The sequence below is a fragment of the Pleurodeles waltl genome, chromosome 2_2 (assembly GCF_031143425.1).
Source record: "Pleurodeles waltl isolate 20211129_DDA chromosome 2_2, aPleWal1.hap1.20221129, whole genome shotgun sequence".
Lineage (NCBI taxonomy): Eukaryota > Metazoa > Chordata > Amphibia > Caudata > Salamandridae > Pleurodeles > Pleurodeles waltl.
In genome coordinates this window covers 1,172,836,500-1,172,856,170 of record NC_090439.1, presented here as the reverse complement: position 1 = coordinate 1,172,856,170, position 19,671 = coordinate 1,172,836,500, and the positions used below count along the sequence as shown (strand labels likewise).

At 46.4% G+C, this 19,671-nt stretch overlaps 1 protein-coding gene across 1 annotated transcript in view; it reads left to right on the top strand.

Moving 5' to 3' along the window:
• Positions 1–19,671, top strand: part of LOC138283042 (uromodulin-like) — a 147,989-nt gene that overhangs the window by 94,218 nt on the left and 34,100 nt on the right. Inside the window, exon 6 of the mRNA XM_069221176.1 lies at positions 8,381–8,541. Within this exon, the coding sequence (XP_069077277.1) occupies positions 8,381–8,541 (161 nt within the window). The remainder of the gene's footprint in view (positions 1–8,380; positions 8,542–19,671) is intronic.

The following is a 19,671-nucleotide window of genomic DNA, read 5'->3' as shown; positions in this document are numbered from 1 at the left end:
CACTGCCTTACATTTGGAAGGGAAAAATATAGACAAAGACAAGGGGCAATAACACTTGTTTTGCTATTCTGTGTTCCCCAAGTCTCCCGATAAAAATGGTACCTCACTTGTGTGGGTAGGCCTAGTGCCCACGAAAAGAAATGGCTCAAAACACAACGTGGACACATCCCATTTTTTGACAGAAACAGAGGTGTTTTTTGCAAAGTGCCTACCTGTGGATTTTGGCCTCTAGCTCAGTCGGCACCTGGGGAAACCTAGCAAACCAGCAAATTTGTGAAAACTAGACACCTGGGGAATCCAGGATGGGGTGACTTGTGGGGATCTGACCAGGTTCTGTTACCCAGAATCCTTTGCAAACCTCAAAGTTTGACCAAAAAAACACTTTTTCCTCTCATTTTGGTGACAGAAAGTTCTGGAATCTGAGAGGAGCCACAAATTTCCTCCCACCCAGCGTTCCCACAAGTCTCCCAATAAAGATGGTACCTCACTTGTGTGGGTAGGCCTAGCGCCCACGATAGGAAATGGTCCAAAACACAACGTGGACACATCACATTTTTTCACAAAAAACAGAGGTGTTTATTCACAAAGTGCCTACCGGTGGATTTTGGCCTGTAGCTCAGCCGGAACCTGGGGAAACCTAGCAAACCAGCGCATTTTTGAAAACTAGACACCTAGGGGAATCCAAGATGGGGTGACTTGTTGGGCTCTGACCAGGTTCTGTTACCCAGAATCCTTTGCAAACCTCAACATTTGACCAAAAAAACACTTTTTCCTCTCATTTCGGTGACAGAAAGTTCTGGACTCTGAGAGGAGCCACAAATTTCCTTCCACCCAGCGTTCCCCCAAGTCTCCCGATAAAAATGGTACCTCACTTGTGTGGGTAGGCCTAGCGCCCACGAAAGGAAATGGCCCAAAACACAACGTGGACACATCACATTTTTTCACAGAAAACAGTGCCTACCAGTGGATTTTGGCCTCTAGCTCAGCCGGCACCTGGGGAAACCTAGTAAACCAGCGCATGTTTGAAAACTAGACACCTAGGGGAATCCAAGATGGGGTGACTTGTGGGGCTCTGACCAGGTTCTGTTACCCAGAATCCTTTGCAAACCTCAAAATTTGACCAAAAAAACACGTTTTCCTCTCATTTCGGTGACAGAAAGTTCTGGAATCTGAGAGAAGCCACAAATTTCCTTCCACCCAGCGTTCCCCCAAGTCTCCCGATAAAAATGGTACCTCACTTGTGTGGGTAGGCCTAGCGCCCACGAAAGGAAATGGCCCAAAACACAACGTGGACAGATCACATTGTTTCAAAGAAAACAGAGGTGTTTTTTGCAAAGTGCCTACCTGTGGATTTTGGCCTCTAGATCAGCCGGCCCCAGGGGGGGCAGAAATGGCCTAAAATAAATTTGCCCCCCAAGCCCCCTGGGGAGCGACCCTTGCCTACGGGGTCGCTCCCCCTGCGTGACATTGGCGCAAAAAAAAAAAGATCCCCGGTGCCTAGTTGTTTCTGCCCCCCTTGGGGGCAGATTGACCTAAAATCGGCCGATTTGCCCCCAAGGGGGGCAGAAATGGTCTAAATACAATTTGCCCCCCAGGGGAGCGACCCTTGCCTAATGGGTCGCTCCCCATCTCTAAAAAAACAAACAAAAGAAAAAAAACCTCAAAAATAGTTTTTGCCCTGGCGCCTAGAGGTTTCTGCCCCCCCTAGGGGCAGATCGGCCTAATAACAATAGGCCGATCTGCCCCCAGGTGGGGCAGAAATGGCCTAAAATAAATTTGCCCCACCAACCCACCCTGGGGAGCGACCCTTGCCTACGGGGTCGCTCCCCTTGCGTGACATTGGCGCAAAAAGAAAATCCCCGATGCCTAGTTGTTTCTGCCTCCCTTGGGGGCAGATTAACCTAAAATCCGCCGATCTGCCCCCAAGGGAGGCAGAAATGGTCTAAATACAATTTGCCCCCCAGGGGAGTGACCCGTGCCTAATGAGTCGCTCCCCATCTATAAAAAAACAAACAAACAAAAAAAAAACACACAAAAAAAATTGCCCTGGCGCCTTGAGGTTTCTGCCCCCCCCCAGGGGCAGATCGGCCTAATAACAATAGGCCGATCTGCCCCCTGGGGGGGCAGAAATGGCCTAAAATAAATTTGCCCCACACCCCCCCCGGGGAGCGACCCTTGCCTACGGGATCGCTCCCCTTGCGCAATGGCGCACAAAAAAAAGATCCCTGGTGCCTAGTAGTTTCTGCCCCCGTTGGGGGCAGATTGACCTAAAATCGGCCAATCTGCTCCCAAGGGGGCAGAAATGGCCTAAATATAATTTCCCCCCCCCAGGGGAGCGCCCCTTGCCTAAGGGGTCGCTCCCCATCTGTAAAACAACAACAAAACAAAAAAATCCCCGTTACCTAGTGGTTTCTGCCCCCCTTGGGGGCAGATCAGCCTAATTAAAAGAGGCTGATCTGCCCTCAAGGGGGCAGAAATGGCCTAAAATAAATTTGCCCCCAGGGGAACGACCCTTGCCTTAGGGGTCGCTCCCCTTGCGTGAAATTCACGAAAAAACAAAAACTCCCTGGTGTCTAGTGGTTTCTGTCCCCCTTGGAGGCAGATTGGCCTCATAAAAATAGGCCAATCTGCCTCCAAGGGGGGCAGAAATGGCCTAAATATAATTTGCCCCCTATGGGAGCGACCCTTGCCTAAGGGGTCGCTCCCCACCTCTGAAATAAAAAAATAAAAAATCATCCCTGGTGCCTAGAAAAGGCCTTAAAAAAATGCCTTCCCTGGGAGCGACCCTGGCCCATGGGGTCGCTCCCTCATGCCAGTTTCCTTTAGAAAAATAAATCCCTGGTGTCTAGTGGGTGTTTCAAAAGCCAGATTGCTTTACAATCGGCTTTTAAAACGCTGAGAGAGACTTCAAAGGGAACGAAATTCCTTTCCTTCCCTTTGAAGCCTCTTTTGCCTCCTCCACGTGATCGGAAGAGAAATGCTTTGCATTTCTCTTCTGATCGCGGAGGCCCTCTGTGACAATCAACGCGCAATTGCGCGCTGACATCACGGGGGGTCGGGTGGAAGGGGAAGGTCTTCCCCTTCCATCCCTGCCTTGGGGGGGAACCCCACAGAGGGAGTGCTAGCACTGTGCCTCAGGACGTAACCATTACGTCCTGGGCACAGAAGGGGTTAACTCAGGGAAGAACATGTTAATTATTATGTATGAATTTACACTTATTAATTCCCTGATAGCATGTTGTATGAACTAAATAGATTACAACAGTATGTATGTATTTATGCATGTTTATGGTATTTCTGTAGTGTGAACCTTGGCAAAATTCAAAGAAGCTCTATGGAAGTTCAAAGACAAGTGTAAAGTCAATGAGGGGTGTCAGAGGTAGCTATGTTGTGAAAGGTTAATGGAGTGTGATGTACTGTTCTTTAAAGAGGTGAGCCTTCAACGCTATCCTAAACCGGAGCAGTGTTCGCGTTTCCTCATGGAAATGGGGATCCTGTTCCAGATCCTGGTTGCATCGATGGAAAAAGCCTGCTGTCTTGTATTTTCATTTTTTCGCACTTCTTAGGGACCAATTTATAGTTTGGCAGAGAGAGTTGTCTGTCGCAACAGTGACGCTGTAGCCTCTCCACCAATTTAGAGTGGCGTGGTGCTTCTCTATGTGGTGGTGGAGGCTACCCCATCTCCCCTGCCGACACACATCTCCAACAGACCTGCAGAATAAGGGCTGTCAGAGGTTTGGCAATGTGTCCATCCACCCAGCGGATGGATAAAGGGACAGTTTTCACTGTCTATAATCTCAGGTTAAAAAAAAAACTGGTGGTAAGGGACCGTGAACACTGCAAAATGAAATTACCCAAGCAACTGCTGAGAATATGTCTTTAGTGAGGGAGGCTTTGACAATGATAAGCTGGGGTAGGAGAATCCCCAGAGAGAGCCTTGGTGAAGCACAAAGGCAAGATATCATCTTCAGGCAGGAAATATCACTGTGGCAAACACATGGCAACTGTATGTGGGATCTAACAGCTGCTACACACTCTGCAGACGAGCAGTTGCTGCAAGTGGAATCTACCAGCTGCTAGGCACTCAGCAGCCTCAAAGTTAATGCATCTGCAATCAGATTGCTAATATAAACTTTGCAGATGTACGGCTGCTGGATGTCGGATCTAACAGCTGTTAAGTACGCAGTAGAGTCACGACTACTGCATGTGGGATCAGGTAGCTGCTAGATACTCAGCAGATCATGGCTGCAGCATGTGGGATCAAACAGCTGCTGAATGTAAGCCCCTATAGCCTTATAGCCCACCGTTCCAGTATTAAAGGCCTGAGCTGAAGGCTTTTCCTCATTCTGCAGGTATTCATTTAGAAGAAAACGTTACTTGTTTTCATTAACACTTTTTATGGTGGATATTATTTCTAACTGCAGTTTCCTCACTTTTAATGTATCTATTTCTTCTAGCCAGACTAGATTAGGAGAACTGTTCCAGAAATGCTCCTGTGAGCTCCTATATGCAATCAGAGGGCTCAATTTTTTTCAGTACCGGGGCATTCCTGTGGGACTAATTGTCCGGACATACCTAACACTCTTTAACCCCTTCAAGCCCCCCTGAGCTCTTTATAAACACACATTTTTGGAATACGGCTGAACAAATTTACACAAAACCAAAAAAGCACTCTTACTGAATCATGTTCTAACTTTTTGTGAAATTCGGTTCAGCTGAATTAGAAAGCAAATTCGCCTTACCCCCTTAGGGAATTCCCATTGGAAATCAACATCTTGAGGCTCCCCCCCCTTCCTTTTTCTTGACCCCAGCTTGATGGATCCACTCAAAAGTTTGTGGGTGAACTTCTATCTATCTATCTATCTATCTATCTATCTATCTATCTATCTATCTATCTATCTATCAATCTATCTATCTATCTATCTAAGGCAGTCACCACTGGGTAGTTATTATAGTCATAGCTATAGTTAGGTTAGCTGCTCCATACGAAAAGGTGCTATGTTTTGACTAGTTTGTGCATGGAAAATGTCAGGGTGATATGTCAAGTGGGGCAAGGAAAAAGGGAGGGAGGGGGCAACACACAAAATCTTCATGCATTTCCAGAGACTTCTTTAAGATGGGCTATCAGAAAAACTGCTGAATGGAATTATACCAAATGTGGCAGGAAGCTAGATCTTGACCTGCAGTATGCGCTTCTTGTAAATTGGTGTGAATCTGTTCAGTAGTTTTTTAGAAAGTGTCAAAAATAATTGTATATCCGGATGTATGGGACCACAAGAGGCTCAACAGACACCTGGCAGAGCCAATTTAAAAATGGAGTGTTCTGATTGGCCCAGCCAGCTTTATTTCCCTTGGATCATCTCACTTCTGTGGGAGTCAGACTCCTGTGGGAAAGTGCGCTCTGATTGGCTGCCAGCAGCATGAGAAAAATGTTGCTGGCAGCATTTATAGGACTCGAGAACTTCATCCCCATCCTGAAGTAGCAATATGTAAATATATAAGGGGGCAGGGTAGAAGCAGGGACGTAGCTTGGTCATTAAGAGTAGGAGGGGTGTGAGCTTAGGATTTCCCGACATTTACACTGGCATATAATGTTATAATGTTAAAGTACGTTATAGGGCAAACAGGGTGCAAGAGAAGGGCTTAAGAGGCAGTGGAAAAGGAGAGGAATATGGATTGGTAGGTGTACTTAGTGAAAGAAACAATATTTTGTGAAATAATCAAAATTTTTAGGGATTTAAAAACAGAGATGAGAGAGTGTGTATGTGTGTTTGACAGTGTGTTCATTCAAAAATCCCAGGTGAAATCCGACAGACACCTCACCATACCCAACTGAAAGCACGTGTACCCAACTATTCATCAAGAAATATATTTATGGGTCGGGGTGTAACACCCCAAGCACCCCCCTGAACCTACGACCCTGAGTAGAACCAGAGTAATTTTTAAAGTTTAGGGTTCAAATAGTGCGTAAAAGAAAAATTTGGTCACAGCTAGCACCACAACAAATGGTCCAAGACCTTCAGTGGTTCAGGACCCAGGCGCAGGTTCAAGATAGTGCGAGCCTGTTATGTCCCTGTGGCTCTGGACAGGAGGCCACCAAATTAGTTGTTTGAGTCACTTCTGGTAGTCCTGGGTGCAGGTGAAGATGCAGGGTCAAAAGTAGGGCTGGCCTCTGAGGGTTTAAGGCACGCTTCAGGCAGCAAAGCTGTCCTCCCAGGTACAGCAGCTGTCTAGCAGAGGTCACAGCAGCAGGCAGTCCTCTGACAGTCCTTCCACAGGTCTAGTAGTGAACTGAAGAGTGGGTTTGAGCGCTCTATTTGTATACGCAGGTGTCCTGCTCCTAGATGGTAGGATAAGTTTCCAGAAAGGTTTTTTGAAGTTCCAGGAGTTTCTTGCCTCCCCTACCCTGCCCTGGCTCCTAGCTTCCTGCACTGACAATAGAGGGCCGTTAAGCCTATTGTGTGGTAGCAGGGCACAGCCTATTCAGGTACAACTAGAGCTGTGCTCAGCTCTGCTTCTCCATCCTGGCAGTGGAAAGGCTATTCAGGCTTTGCTAATCCCTTTATTGAGTGGCTGTGTGGTGAATTCACATCTCAACTGTTAGCTACACCACATCATGAGACCTAAGGCAGGCTCCAAGCACAAAGGGTTAAGGGCAGAAAAAGCCAACTTTTTAAGGGGCTACTTAAATTGGTGTCACAATAAGTGCTGCAGTCCCAATGGTAGCATTTAATTTACAGGACCTGTGTATACGGTATGCCACTCTACAGGGGACATACAGATACATTAAATATGCCAATCTGTTCCAGCCAATTAAATCATAATTAGGGGACTGAGCACAAGCACGTTAGCAGTGGTTAGTAGTGGTAACGGGCACAGAGTCCTAGGGCCAACAAGTTAAAATCCAGTAGAAATAGGTGGAGGAAAGCAAAAGGTTTGGGGGGGAGACCCTCTAGAGAGGGCCATTTCCAACAGTCGGGATCTCCTGATCCCCTATGATCCCCATGGGCAGGGGGAACCAAACAGACTCCCCTGTGGGCCAACAACAAAAGAATCTCATCAAAAAATTGCTGCGCTTTCACAGGGCTCCCTCACGATCGGGGGAAAAAGGACATAACAGCTGGGCTGTATTCATTACCTATCAGCACTGTGGAGTCCATCCCCAGGGCCACATTCAATTAGGGGAGGCGGCCATGTAGTCCCCTCTCCCTGAGCCACTAAAGGCCCCGGAGAGCACAACCCTCAGCCAAAATTTGCATGGAAGAGTAGGGAGGCCAAACAACCCCCTTTACTCTCCCCTTCCATGTCTACAGAGTCCTCTTGGAGCTCAGTCCCGAGGCCTGATTTTAATTAAAAAAGGTGGGGGATGTGTGGGTCCACTCCCCAAGCCATTAAAGGCCCTTCATAAATCAAGAGAAATGGGCTGTTATTTCTCTTGATTTATGATGGACATTATCAAATGGAATATTTTTGGATGAACAATAAATACAACTGCACAGTAATTTCGAACTGGAATCTTCATTGACACATATGAAAATAAACTGCATGGACATGGTGTGCCCTGGTATATACCTATGAACTTTCTAACATCGTATGTTCTTCATGTGATGCGATCTGCATTCCTGGTGGCTGGATGCTTACCAGTTGGTCACCCATCAAGCTACTTGCGTTAACATATTGATTGTATTTTCTGAATTACATTGTACTTATGTATAGGAGATGCGAACATTGTACACAGCCACTTCTTCTTGCTATTTAAAGGTTTGGGGAGGGGGCTGCATGGCACCACTCTGCTTTTTAAGAAACCTCGGCTCCAAGGGTGGCCCTCTCTCCTTTATATGCACTAGTGGCCCTGGGTGATAGGTTCCCCATGGCCTAATAAGGTCTGGGGAGGGTTCCCATAACCCCCTATCTTCAATTAAAAAAACAGTTCTGGGGGATGGGATCCCGAGGACCTAACAAGGTTTTGGGAGGGGTGACCATGCGACTCTCCTCCCCTTTCATTAAAAACAAAAATGACTCTGGGGGTTGGGGTCCTGGGGGCTAAGAGGGATTTAGGAGGGGGCCACGTGGCACCCTCCCCTGTCATAAAAAAAGGCCCAGAGGAGTGTGGTCCCCATGTCCTTTGAAATGGTTGGGGGCCGCATCGACCACCTCCTGTTAAAAATAAACAAATTAAATATAATGTCTTTGAGGAATGGGGTCCCCTTCCCTTTAAAAAAACATAAGGCCCTGTGAAATGGAGTCTCCACACCCCAATGAGACTTGGGGAGTTGGGCCATGAGCAATAATGAGCAAAATGCTAACATATTTTGAAGTTTGTCTGATAGTTTTAAAAACAATCATTTTTATTTCTCAACTGCTGTAATTTCTTTTCTAGATAAATAATGACAAGACAATGACTTATTCAAATGTCCTCTATATTCCCCCTGACAATGAAAGTGAGATTATAATCAGCAGTATGCTGAGACTCAACTTCTCATGTACGTATAACATGACAATAGAGACCAGCCTGCTCACGGCGCTACATCCTAATCTCAAGTAAGTGTCTGTGGAAAGGGCTGAATGCAGAAAGCAAAGACTTCTGCTAAGGCACATGAATATTGTCCACCTCAATTTTTTTGTTATATATTTTGACCTTGAGTTTGTCTATGTCCAAAATTGCTGTTACTTTCTCTTTCTGCTCTGTTCTGTTTTGTTTCTTTCCAATTTTCGTATTTTTTAATATTTTATATTTTTTATTTCTTTATATATGTAGCATTTTCTATGGCACTGTAATCACTGTGAAGTGATGTGAAATGCCAGGAGAGGTTCTTCCCACGAGTCTTAGACTATTGTTTTTTAAGGCTGGTGGCCGATTATTCTACCACTCAATAATTAAAAAAAAATATATATTTTTTTTAAACTACAGTGATTGGTTACTCCTAAAACAGACATTTACAAGACAAGGTCGGCATGATCCAACAGTGAATATGCAGTGCAAATAAACTCAATTAGAACCTTTTTATTAACAAGATGCCTATGTGCCTGCTTCAGAATGGGGATGCGGACGTACTGTGAGGAATCTGCAGGTAGAGTATCCACCAGGAAGATTTGTACCTGAGGTAAGTTACTTTTTACACTGGTGGATACTTGGAGATTGCTCACCTCCTCAATAAACTGCATAGCTGCCCCCTCCCCCAGGTGGAAGGTCTTTAAGAGTAGTAAGGCCAGGAAAGTCCTGGTGCACTCAACAAGCAAAATGGCCGTCCGTTCTCCCTGTCCGATCCAACCAATAATGCTTTGTGAATGTGTATTTGAAGATAAAATCGGGTCACCACATAACATATGTCTACAATGCGCACTCCTGTGAGAAGTGCTCCTGTGAGAAGTGCTAAAGTACAATCCTTCGCTCAGGTGAAATGAGCCTGATGTTCTTCCTGGTGGTTCCTTTTAATGAAGGGTATAAGTGATAGTTGTGTATAGGACGATCCTTCGTGACACACTCCTTTGGAAAGCCTTGATCTTCTAGTTGCCCACATCACCGACAAAGAGCTGATCTTCAAACCTAAACATCTTCATCCTGGCCATTTTAAAAACTAACGCCCTACAAAGGGCCAGCTGGTCTAACCAATCTGCCTCTTTCGTGGGATGGGCTGAATGAAAATATTTTGAAAGTGTAACGAAGCTCCCAAAATTCAGTAGCCACTTTAGTCCTGAGAACCAGTTTGTCTGTGTGACAGCAAATAACAGGTGTAATGATACACAATGACCCACTGGGTTAATGTGACAGCCACACAGTTTTCAGAGTCAAACGGTGAAACTGTCAGCTGTGTAAGAGCTCAGAGGGACCGTTTCTAAAACAGAAATGTTTAAAAATAGATTCTTCCAAAATCTTACAAAAATTAGGATTTCAACAAAGAAAGATGGAGGGGTAAATAAATTAATCATATTAAGACTGAACATATCCTTCAACTGTTCCCACCGCACCACCTTGCTGGGCCCACATAAAAAAATAGAACCTCAGAAAGGTGGGCCTTTAAAGTATCCACCCTTTCATGTGCAGACCAAGCAACACTGCTATTAAATTATCTTGCATAAAATAACTTTATAGAGGTTGGGTGCGGAAGAAACAAGCTGAAAGAATAACATGAGCCATCTCCAGCATCAGGTGAAATGAGCTCAGCAGACACCAATCAATCTACATGCATGTAGCTGGAGGCTCTGCATATTGGTGAGCTGCCCACTGTGACTGATCTAGGAGGCCCGTTTTGAAATTCAGCTAGAGCAAGGGATGCAGGAAGAGTCTCAGGAGGTCTGCATGCCAGATCCTCCTTGGACAATTTAGAGTAATCAGACTACCTTGAATCAGGTCCTATAGCAGTATCCTCAACATTAGCGGACTCAACGATATGAGAAAAAATGCATAGTGACTTCGAATAATTCACATCAACCCAAACATATTCCCCAACAGTCCCTGCAATGGTAACTGGGGCACACAGAACTGTGGACACGATTTCCTGAACCACCTCCTGATGTACAGGCCTCTCATGGTCAGCAAGATGACACCAACTCAAGCTGTCACCTCTTATGGTCAGGAAGCCTGCCATATAGTTGGCAACCAGCCAGTTGCATTCACCTCCACTCAGACCCAGAACCTCAAAGTTTCCAGGTAGGGAAGATAGGACCCTATGCCTTCCTGCTTGTTTATATAAAATATTGCAGTTGTGTGGTCTATCAAGATCTCAACCAACCAAAAGTGAAGGGTAGAGAGCATTTAATTTCCAGGTGTACACCCTACCTTAAGATGGAGACATCCATCACTATTATGGTGACTGCAGGTGATGGATAAGTTCTCCTCCGACAGCACCTAGACAAGACCTGACACAGTGCCTGGGGAGACACTTTTGGAGTTCATCAGAATGATTCATGTTGTAAAAACTGCAGAAAGAAGCACCACTGAGAAGCTCTCATGTGCCAGCATGCTTGGGTGACCAGTAGGATACAGGAAGCTAGCAGACTTAGCAGATGAAGAACAAAACATTGGAATCATATCCGGAATGCCCCTTTTACTCTAGGAAAGAGAAATACCAGAGGGATGTTACGTCCAGGACTGCTCCTATGAACAGTCACTGCTGAGAGGACTGTAGGAGCGGACTTGGCCAGGCTGATAGAATTGCCCAAGTCAAACATCAGAGATATATTGGTCTGACATCGACTGCAGTGAGCTCACTATGAGCAGCCAATCATGCAGGTTACTGAAAAACTGAGTGCAGATGTGCCATAATCATCACCATCACCCTATTTGCCCATCTCAGTTAGAATACAAAAACTGTGAACTGTTCATGGATGGAGCCTGTACAAAGATACACGTATCTCCTTTGTGGCTGCAGCATCTGTATGTGAATTGATGCACCCTGAATATTGAGAGACACTATTCAGTCTTCCACTTTCAGGGCAAAAAGAAATTGAACCAGGGACAGTATATGTTTCCTGTGCAGGTAAAAATTCATGACCCTGAACTCCAGGATAGAACCTATAATAATGTGCTTCTTGCGAACCAGAAAGTACAGAGAACAGCACCCACACCCAATTTCCTGCTCTCGGGATTACCACATCACTCCTTTCTTTAAAGAACAGGGACCTCCTGCAGGTGAATTCAAGTGCAGTCCACTGGAAGGAATGCCTAGGTTGGGAGATTCTCAGGAGGGATTTGTTGGAAAGGAAGCACATATCCCCTTTTTAGTGCTGTTGTAAAGTGTTAAAAACTGTGTGTCCTTTGTCTCTAGAGGCCAGGATGGGTTTCAGTATCTGTACACAATGCACCCACTGGAGATGAGTGTTACTCTGTCAGGGTTGCCTGGCTCCTAACACTCCTTATCTGAATGAACATAATTTGTTGTAGAGGGGGTGAGAAACACCGGCCCATTCTCCTTGTCTCTGACTAGGGTATGCTATGCATTATTCTTCTTGAGGCTTAGGAGATCTACTCAAGTGGGCCCCTCAAAATGTGGAGTTCATTGCAATTTCTTCAGATGAGCAGCCATTGAGTTCATATGTACTGGATAGTTGGAAGACCAACAAAGACTATTTCAAAATTGCAGTGCAATACCCACTGAAGGGGAACTGTAGCCTAAAATTGGGAACAGGTGGAAATAGACGTCTGTCTCTTTAAAGCTCCAGGAACCTCCAGTACCCATGAAGCATTGTACTGCTAGTTGGCTCCCAGAGTTAATTCTTCTATGCAGTGACACATAGATTGTCACCAGCCCAGTGGGAGAAAGGCTAGCTTCACAACCAGTTTGGTGTAACTCAGTGGAAGGGAACTGCTCATTTCCCCAAACCAGCCTGATTCAGCAGCAGCCTCCAAGGGCAGCTATCTCTCTACCCCAGATTAGTGCACTGTAAGAAAGATTGTGGAAAGGCAAACTGGAAATCCAAAACAACTTTCAGAATAAAGAACAGTAGGTCTTATAGAAATTATATTATGAACGACTCATCAATACAAAGAGCTTGAAGTTTGCCCACCCTTCTAACTGAAGTAATTACCACTGAGGAAGTCAGCTATGCTGTATAACCTTTGTGCATCATCTCTAAGGAAACCATATCTGGAGAGAATCACATTACTTTCCCAGGCTAGAATAGTTCTTCTAACTGGAGTAAAAACGTTCTTGAAATCTTCTAAGAAATCATTAATCATGGGAACAGTAAAGAAGGATGTGTGAGAAGGAGACTCATGATAACCGGTGATGGCAGCTAAATGAACTTTCATTGAAGAAAATTGTAAACTATCCTCTACCAGATAAAGGAAATAAGGCACACCTCTGATCCTGCCATGTTCTCATGTCCCCTTGCATGTTAATACAAAATATGCATATCCTTCTCAATTTACGTGCACATGATGACCTCATAGGAGGGTCCTTCACCTCCCTGGGAGTGGCCATACAGTCATTAGGCATTTTCCAGTGTCCAAAATGCAGGTATTCAGGAGTCAGGCAGTCAAGGTGAGTGATTGTAGACTGGGAAAGAAAATTCTGCCAGACATTTCGGACCGACAGTCCAATCTCAAAGGCAGTATCTTACAAGGCAGAAAGGACATCTCAAAAAGTCTTGATAAAACCATTATTGGGGCCAGTCCGGTGCAATGAGTATCACCTTGACATTTCTGAGTCTGAAATTGTTGATCACCTTTGAAAGAAAAGGAAAAAGACAAAAGGAAAACAGAAATACTCTTGAACAACTTATTGAAATAGTATTCCCCAGGCACTAAGGTTTTGGAAGGCCAGAGGTCTAAATTGGGCATTTTGTTTTGTTTTCATCTGTAGCAGATAAATCTAATATGGGATGCCCCAGCAAGACCTCCTTCTTTAGAACACACTCATGCTTTTCCAAAATATAACAACTTATCCTGTCTGATTTTGCATTTGAAGACCTGTAAGGTGCATTACAATCAGCCAAATTCACCTTGCTGATCCTCCAGGGAGAGAACTCTAGACTTCATAGTCCCTTGCTAGTTCATGTAATATATAATGTACATGTTTGTATAAAGAAGAGAACCAGAGCGGAATGGTTTTAGAGCAAGATGAACCACCTTCAGGCTCATCCTATCTCTATCGAAGACTGTGGGGGTCATTCCGACCCCGGCGGTCAAGGACCGCCGGGGCCGGGGATGCGGGAGCACCGCCAACAGGCTGGCGGTGCCCCGCAGGGCATTCTGACCGCGGCGGTTTGGCCGCGGTCAGACAAGGAAAACCGTCGGTCTCCTGCCGGTTTTCCGCTGCCCTGGGAATCCCCCATGGTGGCGCAGCTTGCTGCGCCGCCATGGGGGATTCTGACCCCCTCACCGCCATCCTGTTCCTGGCGGCTCCGACCGCCAGGAACTGGATGGCGGTGAGGGGTGTCGTGGGGCCCCTGGGGGCCCCTGCAGTGCCATGGCATGGGCACTGCAGGGGCCCCCGTAAGAGGGCCCCACTTTGTATTTCAGTGTCTGCTTTGCAGACACTGAAATACGCAACGGGTGCCACTGCACCCGTCGCACAAACCCACTCCGCCGGCTCCATTCGGAGCCGGCTTCCTCGTGGGGAGGGGTTTCCCGCTGGGCTGGCGGGCGGCCTTTTGGCAGTCGCCCGCCAGCCCAGCGGGAAAGCCAGAATGGCCTCCGCGGTCTTTCGACCGCGGAGCGGCCATTTGGCGGCTCCCGCCGCCCGCGGGGGTCAGAATGACCCCGTGTGACTCTTGGGCATTTAGGATGTACCTCTAAGCACCCCATCCTTCTAAAGAAGCATCTGACGCTACAGTCTAAAGTAAGAGCACATGATAAGGAGAGGCACCCCTGACAGAAGATTCTTCTTTTTGCACCACCACCTTAAAGCCAAAGGACATGAAACAATAGCTGTATCTTGTCATCCCAACTTCCAGACTTCTGCACAATTGATTCTTTAAGCATGTGCAAACTTGCATCGTAGACTAGAGACATGCATGCAGCCATTGAACCCAGAAGCGATGACTCTTGCTGATCCAAAGGTAACACACTGTTCAGAGATGCAGTCATTTTTGAAGAACAGAAATAAATCTGTCCTGAAAAAGAGTTCCATCTTTCCACATCTAGGTCTGCTCCTACATATAGAATTGTTTGAGTTGGTCCTAAAGTTGATTATTTGACATTCACATGAAGGCTCAGCTTGTAAATAAGGTTTGCTGTCAGCTGTACATGTTGAAGAATCCTGAAGAAGTTTGGCACACAAAGAAGCCTTGATTTGTCAGTCATCCAGGTACGGAAAAAGTAAACACTTCCTTCCTGTGAAGGAAAGGTGGTATCACTGCCATAACATTTGGAGCTGACTTAGGTGCAAAAGGAATGACCTTGTATTGGTAGTGATTTCTGCCAATTTCGAATCTCATGAAAAATATGTGAATTCCACATATGGTTACATAAAAAGAAGAACTTTACTAATCTATAGTGTACATTCAATTGCCCCATGCTGAAGATGAGGGAAAATTTCACCAAGGGTAGGTATTCTACAATTTTCACCCACTGTTTTCACTTTTCTAATCCAAAATGGGTCTTGTTTGAGACCTTTCGTCTCAAAAAGACGATGACTGAAGTAAACTTATTTGTATGATGTTTCAGCACTGGAACTATTGCTTCTTTCGCCAAAAGTTTTGTGGACTCTATAATTTGCAGGTCCATCATTGCAGGATTTGAGCCCTTAATACAATCTCAGGCAGTAATCTTAAAAACCTGATTTTTATCCATTTGAGACAACATGCATTTGTAATATGCTGCTATTCTGCAATATGGTTAGATATACTACCTACCACCAGGGTGTTCCTCAGTGGTGACAGATTGATGGAGTCATTGCTTTATTGGAGCCTTTCTGGAGGCAGCAGACAGATGTAGCCCACAAACTATTGCAGAAGTCTTTGCTTTTTGTAAAGCATGGTATTGCTGCTGTTTTGGCTCCACCAACCAAATAAGAGGGTGATGCAGACCTTGAATACAGGGGGAAGATCATGGCAGAGACTAGGGATCCTTGTGAAGAAGGAGTTTCCACCTAGTTTAACTGTGGCCCCTGGAATTAATAAGAAGAGCTGCTTAGCAGACTTAGTGCCCTAGTAGAAGTGTAGACTTTCACTCTGATCTGAAGATAGAAAGGACATTTTTTGTAAAGATTTAAAGGTAATCACTAAGACTTTCAATTTAAACAGTTGTCTAATGCACTTGCGCCGTTCTGACTTGATTGCCATTTAGGAAAGGTCAATAGTCAAAGTAAGGTGACCATCTTCATTTTGCACCAGTTAAGCAGTTAATCTGAAGCTTCTAATTACAGCACATTAGCATTATCCAATCTGACCATAATGAGGACAAGATTAATATCTTTACATGTGTCCACTGGCAAGAACTTGATTTTCTTTTTGAAGCCTTTCAGCAAATCAAAGCAAGTTCCTGGTACGATTTATATCTGAGGCTTAAAGATGAATCCTTATCAGTCTTCATTTCCAAACCTCTGCTAAAGGCGGGGTGGGGTTAAGGGTGTGGTTGGGATCAGGGAGCCTTCCTGGGATTACCGGCCAAAGACTTTTTTTTAAATCCAAGGGAGAGAAAACCCCAAAGATCAGAATCTCTAGCTTAACTCAGTTCATTTTGAGGAAGTTGTTATGCATGCCAAGTGGCAGCCCTAAAAACTAGCTACTCTAGAACCCTAAAGTTGATGAAACTCAAACATTAATTGTGTATCATCAGCATAAGATACAGTGGTTATAACACCATGACTCCACAATATCTGCCAAGGGTGCCAAGGGTGTGGGGCTTAATCCCGAGCCCTGCAGAGCTCCACAACCCATTTACCCATTCAAAGATGTGAGAAGAATGCACTGAGCCATTTGCAGGCTATAGGCACAGAATCTTCCTCTTGTAGTCTCGTAAGAAGGATCTCATGGGACATCAAATCAAATGCTGATGATAAATCAAGCAGAATTATCATAGCATTTTGCTTATCAAGTTTAATTCTAAAACATTCAGTGGCTTCCAGCAGCACAACTTCTGTGGCAAATCCAGCACGAAAACCAGATTCAGAAAGAATTCCCTTCTCTTCAACAAATCTGGTCAGCTATTTACCAGGTTTTCCAATGTTTTTCTGAGTGCTGATAGAAGGGAGAAGGGTCTATAATTGATTAGGTGCCAATGATCTGCGTTTTTTTTTTTTTAAGTAGAGGCAGTAGTAAGGCATTCTTCCAAGCAGCTGGCACAACACCCTCTGCCAGTGACCAGTGCTGTGGTTGTCTTCTTGGACTGCATTAGATACATTCTAGACCTTCTTTTCCTTCTTCCCCGCATTTCTTATGAAAATGTTTAAATGGAGATATTTTTCTGGACCCTACTCATCCCTACTTTTGACATCAGGCTGGTTAGGTGAAGTACCAGGCTCTAGACTCTCAGGAGAAGGCTGTTGAAAAGGATGGACTCTCTGTGGAGAGGTTTCCACAGCAGGATTATGTGGTTAAGCCTCATCCTTCCAACAAGACTGCTACCACCAGTCTTCCTGGCTCTGTCTTCCTGGACTTCTCGATGGATGAACCACAGTTCTAGAACAAGAGGGAGAGATTCTGATTTTCGAATATCCAATGTCAAAATATCCCTCAAAGACAAAAGGTGTCTTGATGTCGGCTCAGAAATCTTGGAACTTCTTGATTTCAATAAGGGTGAGCATTTTGACTCTGAACTTATGATATTGAGGTCAACTTTCTTTTTAACATAAAGGCCCTCATTATGAGTCTGGCGTTCTTGAGACCACCAGACTCACGGTGGCAGTCAGACTGCAGTGGTTGTGGCGGATGGACCGCCACATTACGCCATGGTTGGGCCACCCACACCGCCAGATTGCCGCCAGCTACCAGCCTGGTGGTCTCGGGGTTGTAATCCGCCAGGGCAGCTCTGCAAGCAGCGCTGCCCTCTGTATTATGAGTCCCAATACTGCCAGCTTTTTCATGGCAGTTCCACTGCCATGGAAAGGCTGGCGGAATGGGGGATGTCAGGGGCCTCCTGGGGGCCCCTGCACTGCCATGCACTTGGCATGGGCAGTGTAGGGGCCTTCATGCACAGCCCAGTCGCGCATTCCACTGCCTGAATTATTGGCAGTGGAATGCGCGATGGGTGCTGCTCCACCCGCCGCACCGCCACACTGCTGCCTAATCGAGCCGGTTGCAATGTTAAGGTCCTGTTCACTGCAGTTAACTCCAAGTAGGGCCAGCGGTCTCTCGGCAGTTTGAGTTTGGCAGCCGGCCTCTGCCACCCGTCAAACTCATAATGAGGGCCTAAGTGCCTCGACTTTGTCCACCTACATGTCGATCAGTATCAGGAGTCTAACCCACCCACGTACACAAAGCCCTCCACAACACCGGACCAGCATACCTGAACCAGTGACTCAAACTCCATGTACCCCACAGGGCCCTACGCTCAGCCCTTTCTTGCAGAAGTACCCCACATTAGGAAAACCAGAACAGGAGGACGCTCATTTTCCTACCTCGCAACCACCGCCAGGAACGCCCTTCCTCTCCACATCAGACAAACCACCTTCCTCCTCAGCTTCACGAAGGAACTGAAGACATGGCTTTTCTAATAAAAACCCCACCGGTGTACGATACTCCTTCCCTCCCCCAGCACCTTGAGACCCTAACGGGTGAGTAGTTGTGCTTTACAAGCACTGATTGATTGATTGATTTCAGTAGTGATAGGTTGCTGCCACTGGCCTTCACAAGTGCGTCCTGGGGAGAAGAGAGGGTGGTGTGGTGACCTCTTCCCCTGAGATAGATGTGGACACATAAGGTGGCATTATATGCCCAATTTCTCCTTCCTAAGCCCCAAAGCAAGACTCTTCTCAGCCTCTCAGCCTCCCTTAAGACATATTTTTTTAAACGTCACAATCCCTGATGGGTTGAAAGTCAGGAGTCAGGAAGACACTACACACAGACATCATGCTCATCATTCCTTAACATCTTCCCCCCACAGGCTAGGTATTTATTTCCTGTATAGTAGTAATAAAAAACAGATAGGTGAAAAAATAACAAGGAAATTCAGGGGAAAAACATGTTTTTCCTTTAAAAAAAAAACTTTTTAAGTACAGGGAACGTCCTAAGACATTAAGGGGGTCATTACGACCTCGGCGGTCCTTTTGCAAGACCGCCGAGGGACCGCCGTGCGGAAGACCGCCTGTGCAGGCGGTTTGCCGCTCGGTGTATTATGACTGTTGGCTGCCCTCTGTCGTTATTCCGACGGAGAGCCACCAACAGCCATACTTGCGGGCGGCGGGGAAGTGGAGGTTGCTCCACCTCCACCGCCACGCCAACAGAACACCGCCCAGCGAATCACGTCCTGTGATTCGCTGTGGCGGTGTTCTGTTGGCGTGGCGGTGTCGGCAGAGCTGCCCCCATGGCTACCGTCCCCTCCCGGAGGATCGACAGACCAGGTAAGTCGATCGTCCGTTAGGGGAGGGGGGTGGGAGGGTGTTGTGTGTTATGTGCGTGCATGGGGGTGTGTATGTAGAGGGGGTGTGTGAGTGAGTGTATGCTTGCGGGGGTGTTGTGTTTATGGGAGTGCGTGTATGGCTGTGGGTATGTCTGTATGGATGTGTGCGTGTATGTTTGAATGTGGGTGTGCGTGCCTGACTGTGTGTGTGGCTGTAGGCATGTATGTCGGGGTGTGTGCGTGTGTGTGTTGGTGGTGCCTGCATGTGTGTCAGGTGTGTGTCAGTAATGTTATGTTGGGGGTCGGGGTGGGGAAGGGGCCCTGCCACCTTTGGGGGTTGGCAGGGGTGGTGGTGGGTGTAGGGGAGGGAGTCGGGGTGGGGGTGGGGGGTGGGGGAGACCCCTATCAGTGCCAGGGAAGGAATTCCCTGGCACTGATAGTGCTTACCGCCATGGATTTCATGGCGGTTCAAACCGCTGGAAATCCACGGCGGTAAGCCAGGTCCAAATACCGCCGGCGGTATACTGACGGCCGCAGGGCTGGAGATCCAGGTCTCCAGCCCGGCGGGCGGGACAGAGAACCGGCGGATGACCATGGCGGTAACCGCCATGGTCATAATTCACCTAGGTAAGACCGCCAGCCTGTTGGCAGTCTTACCGCCGGTTCTCCGCCATCCGCCAGGGTTGTAATGACCCCCTAAATGAAAATAAATCAGGTTATTTGGTATT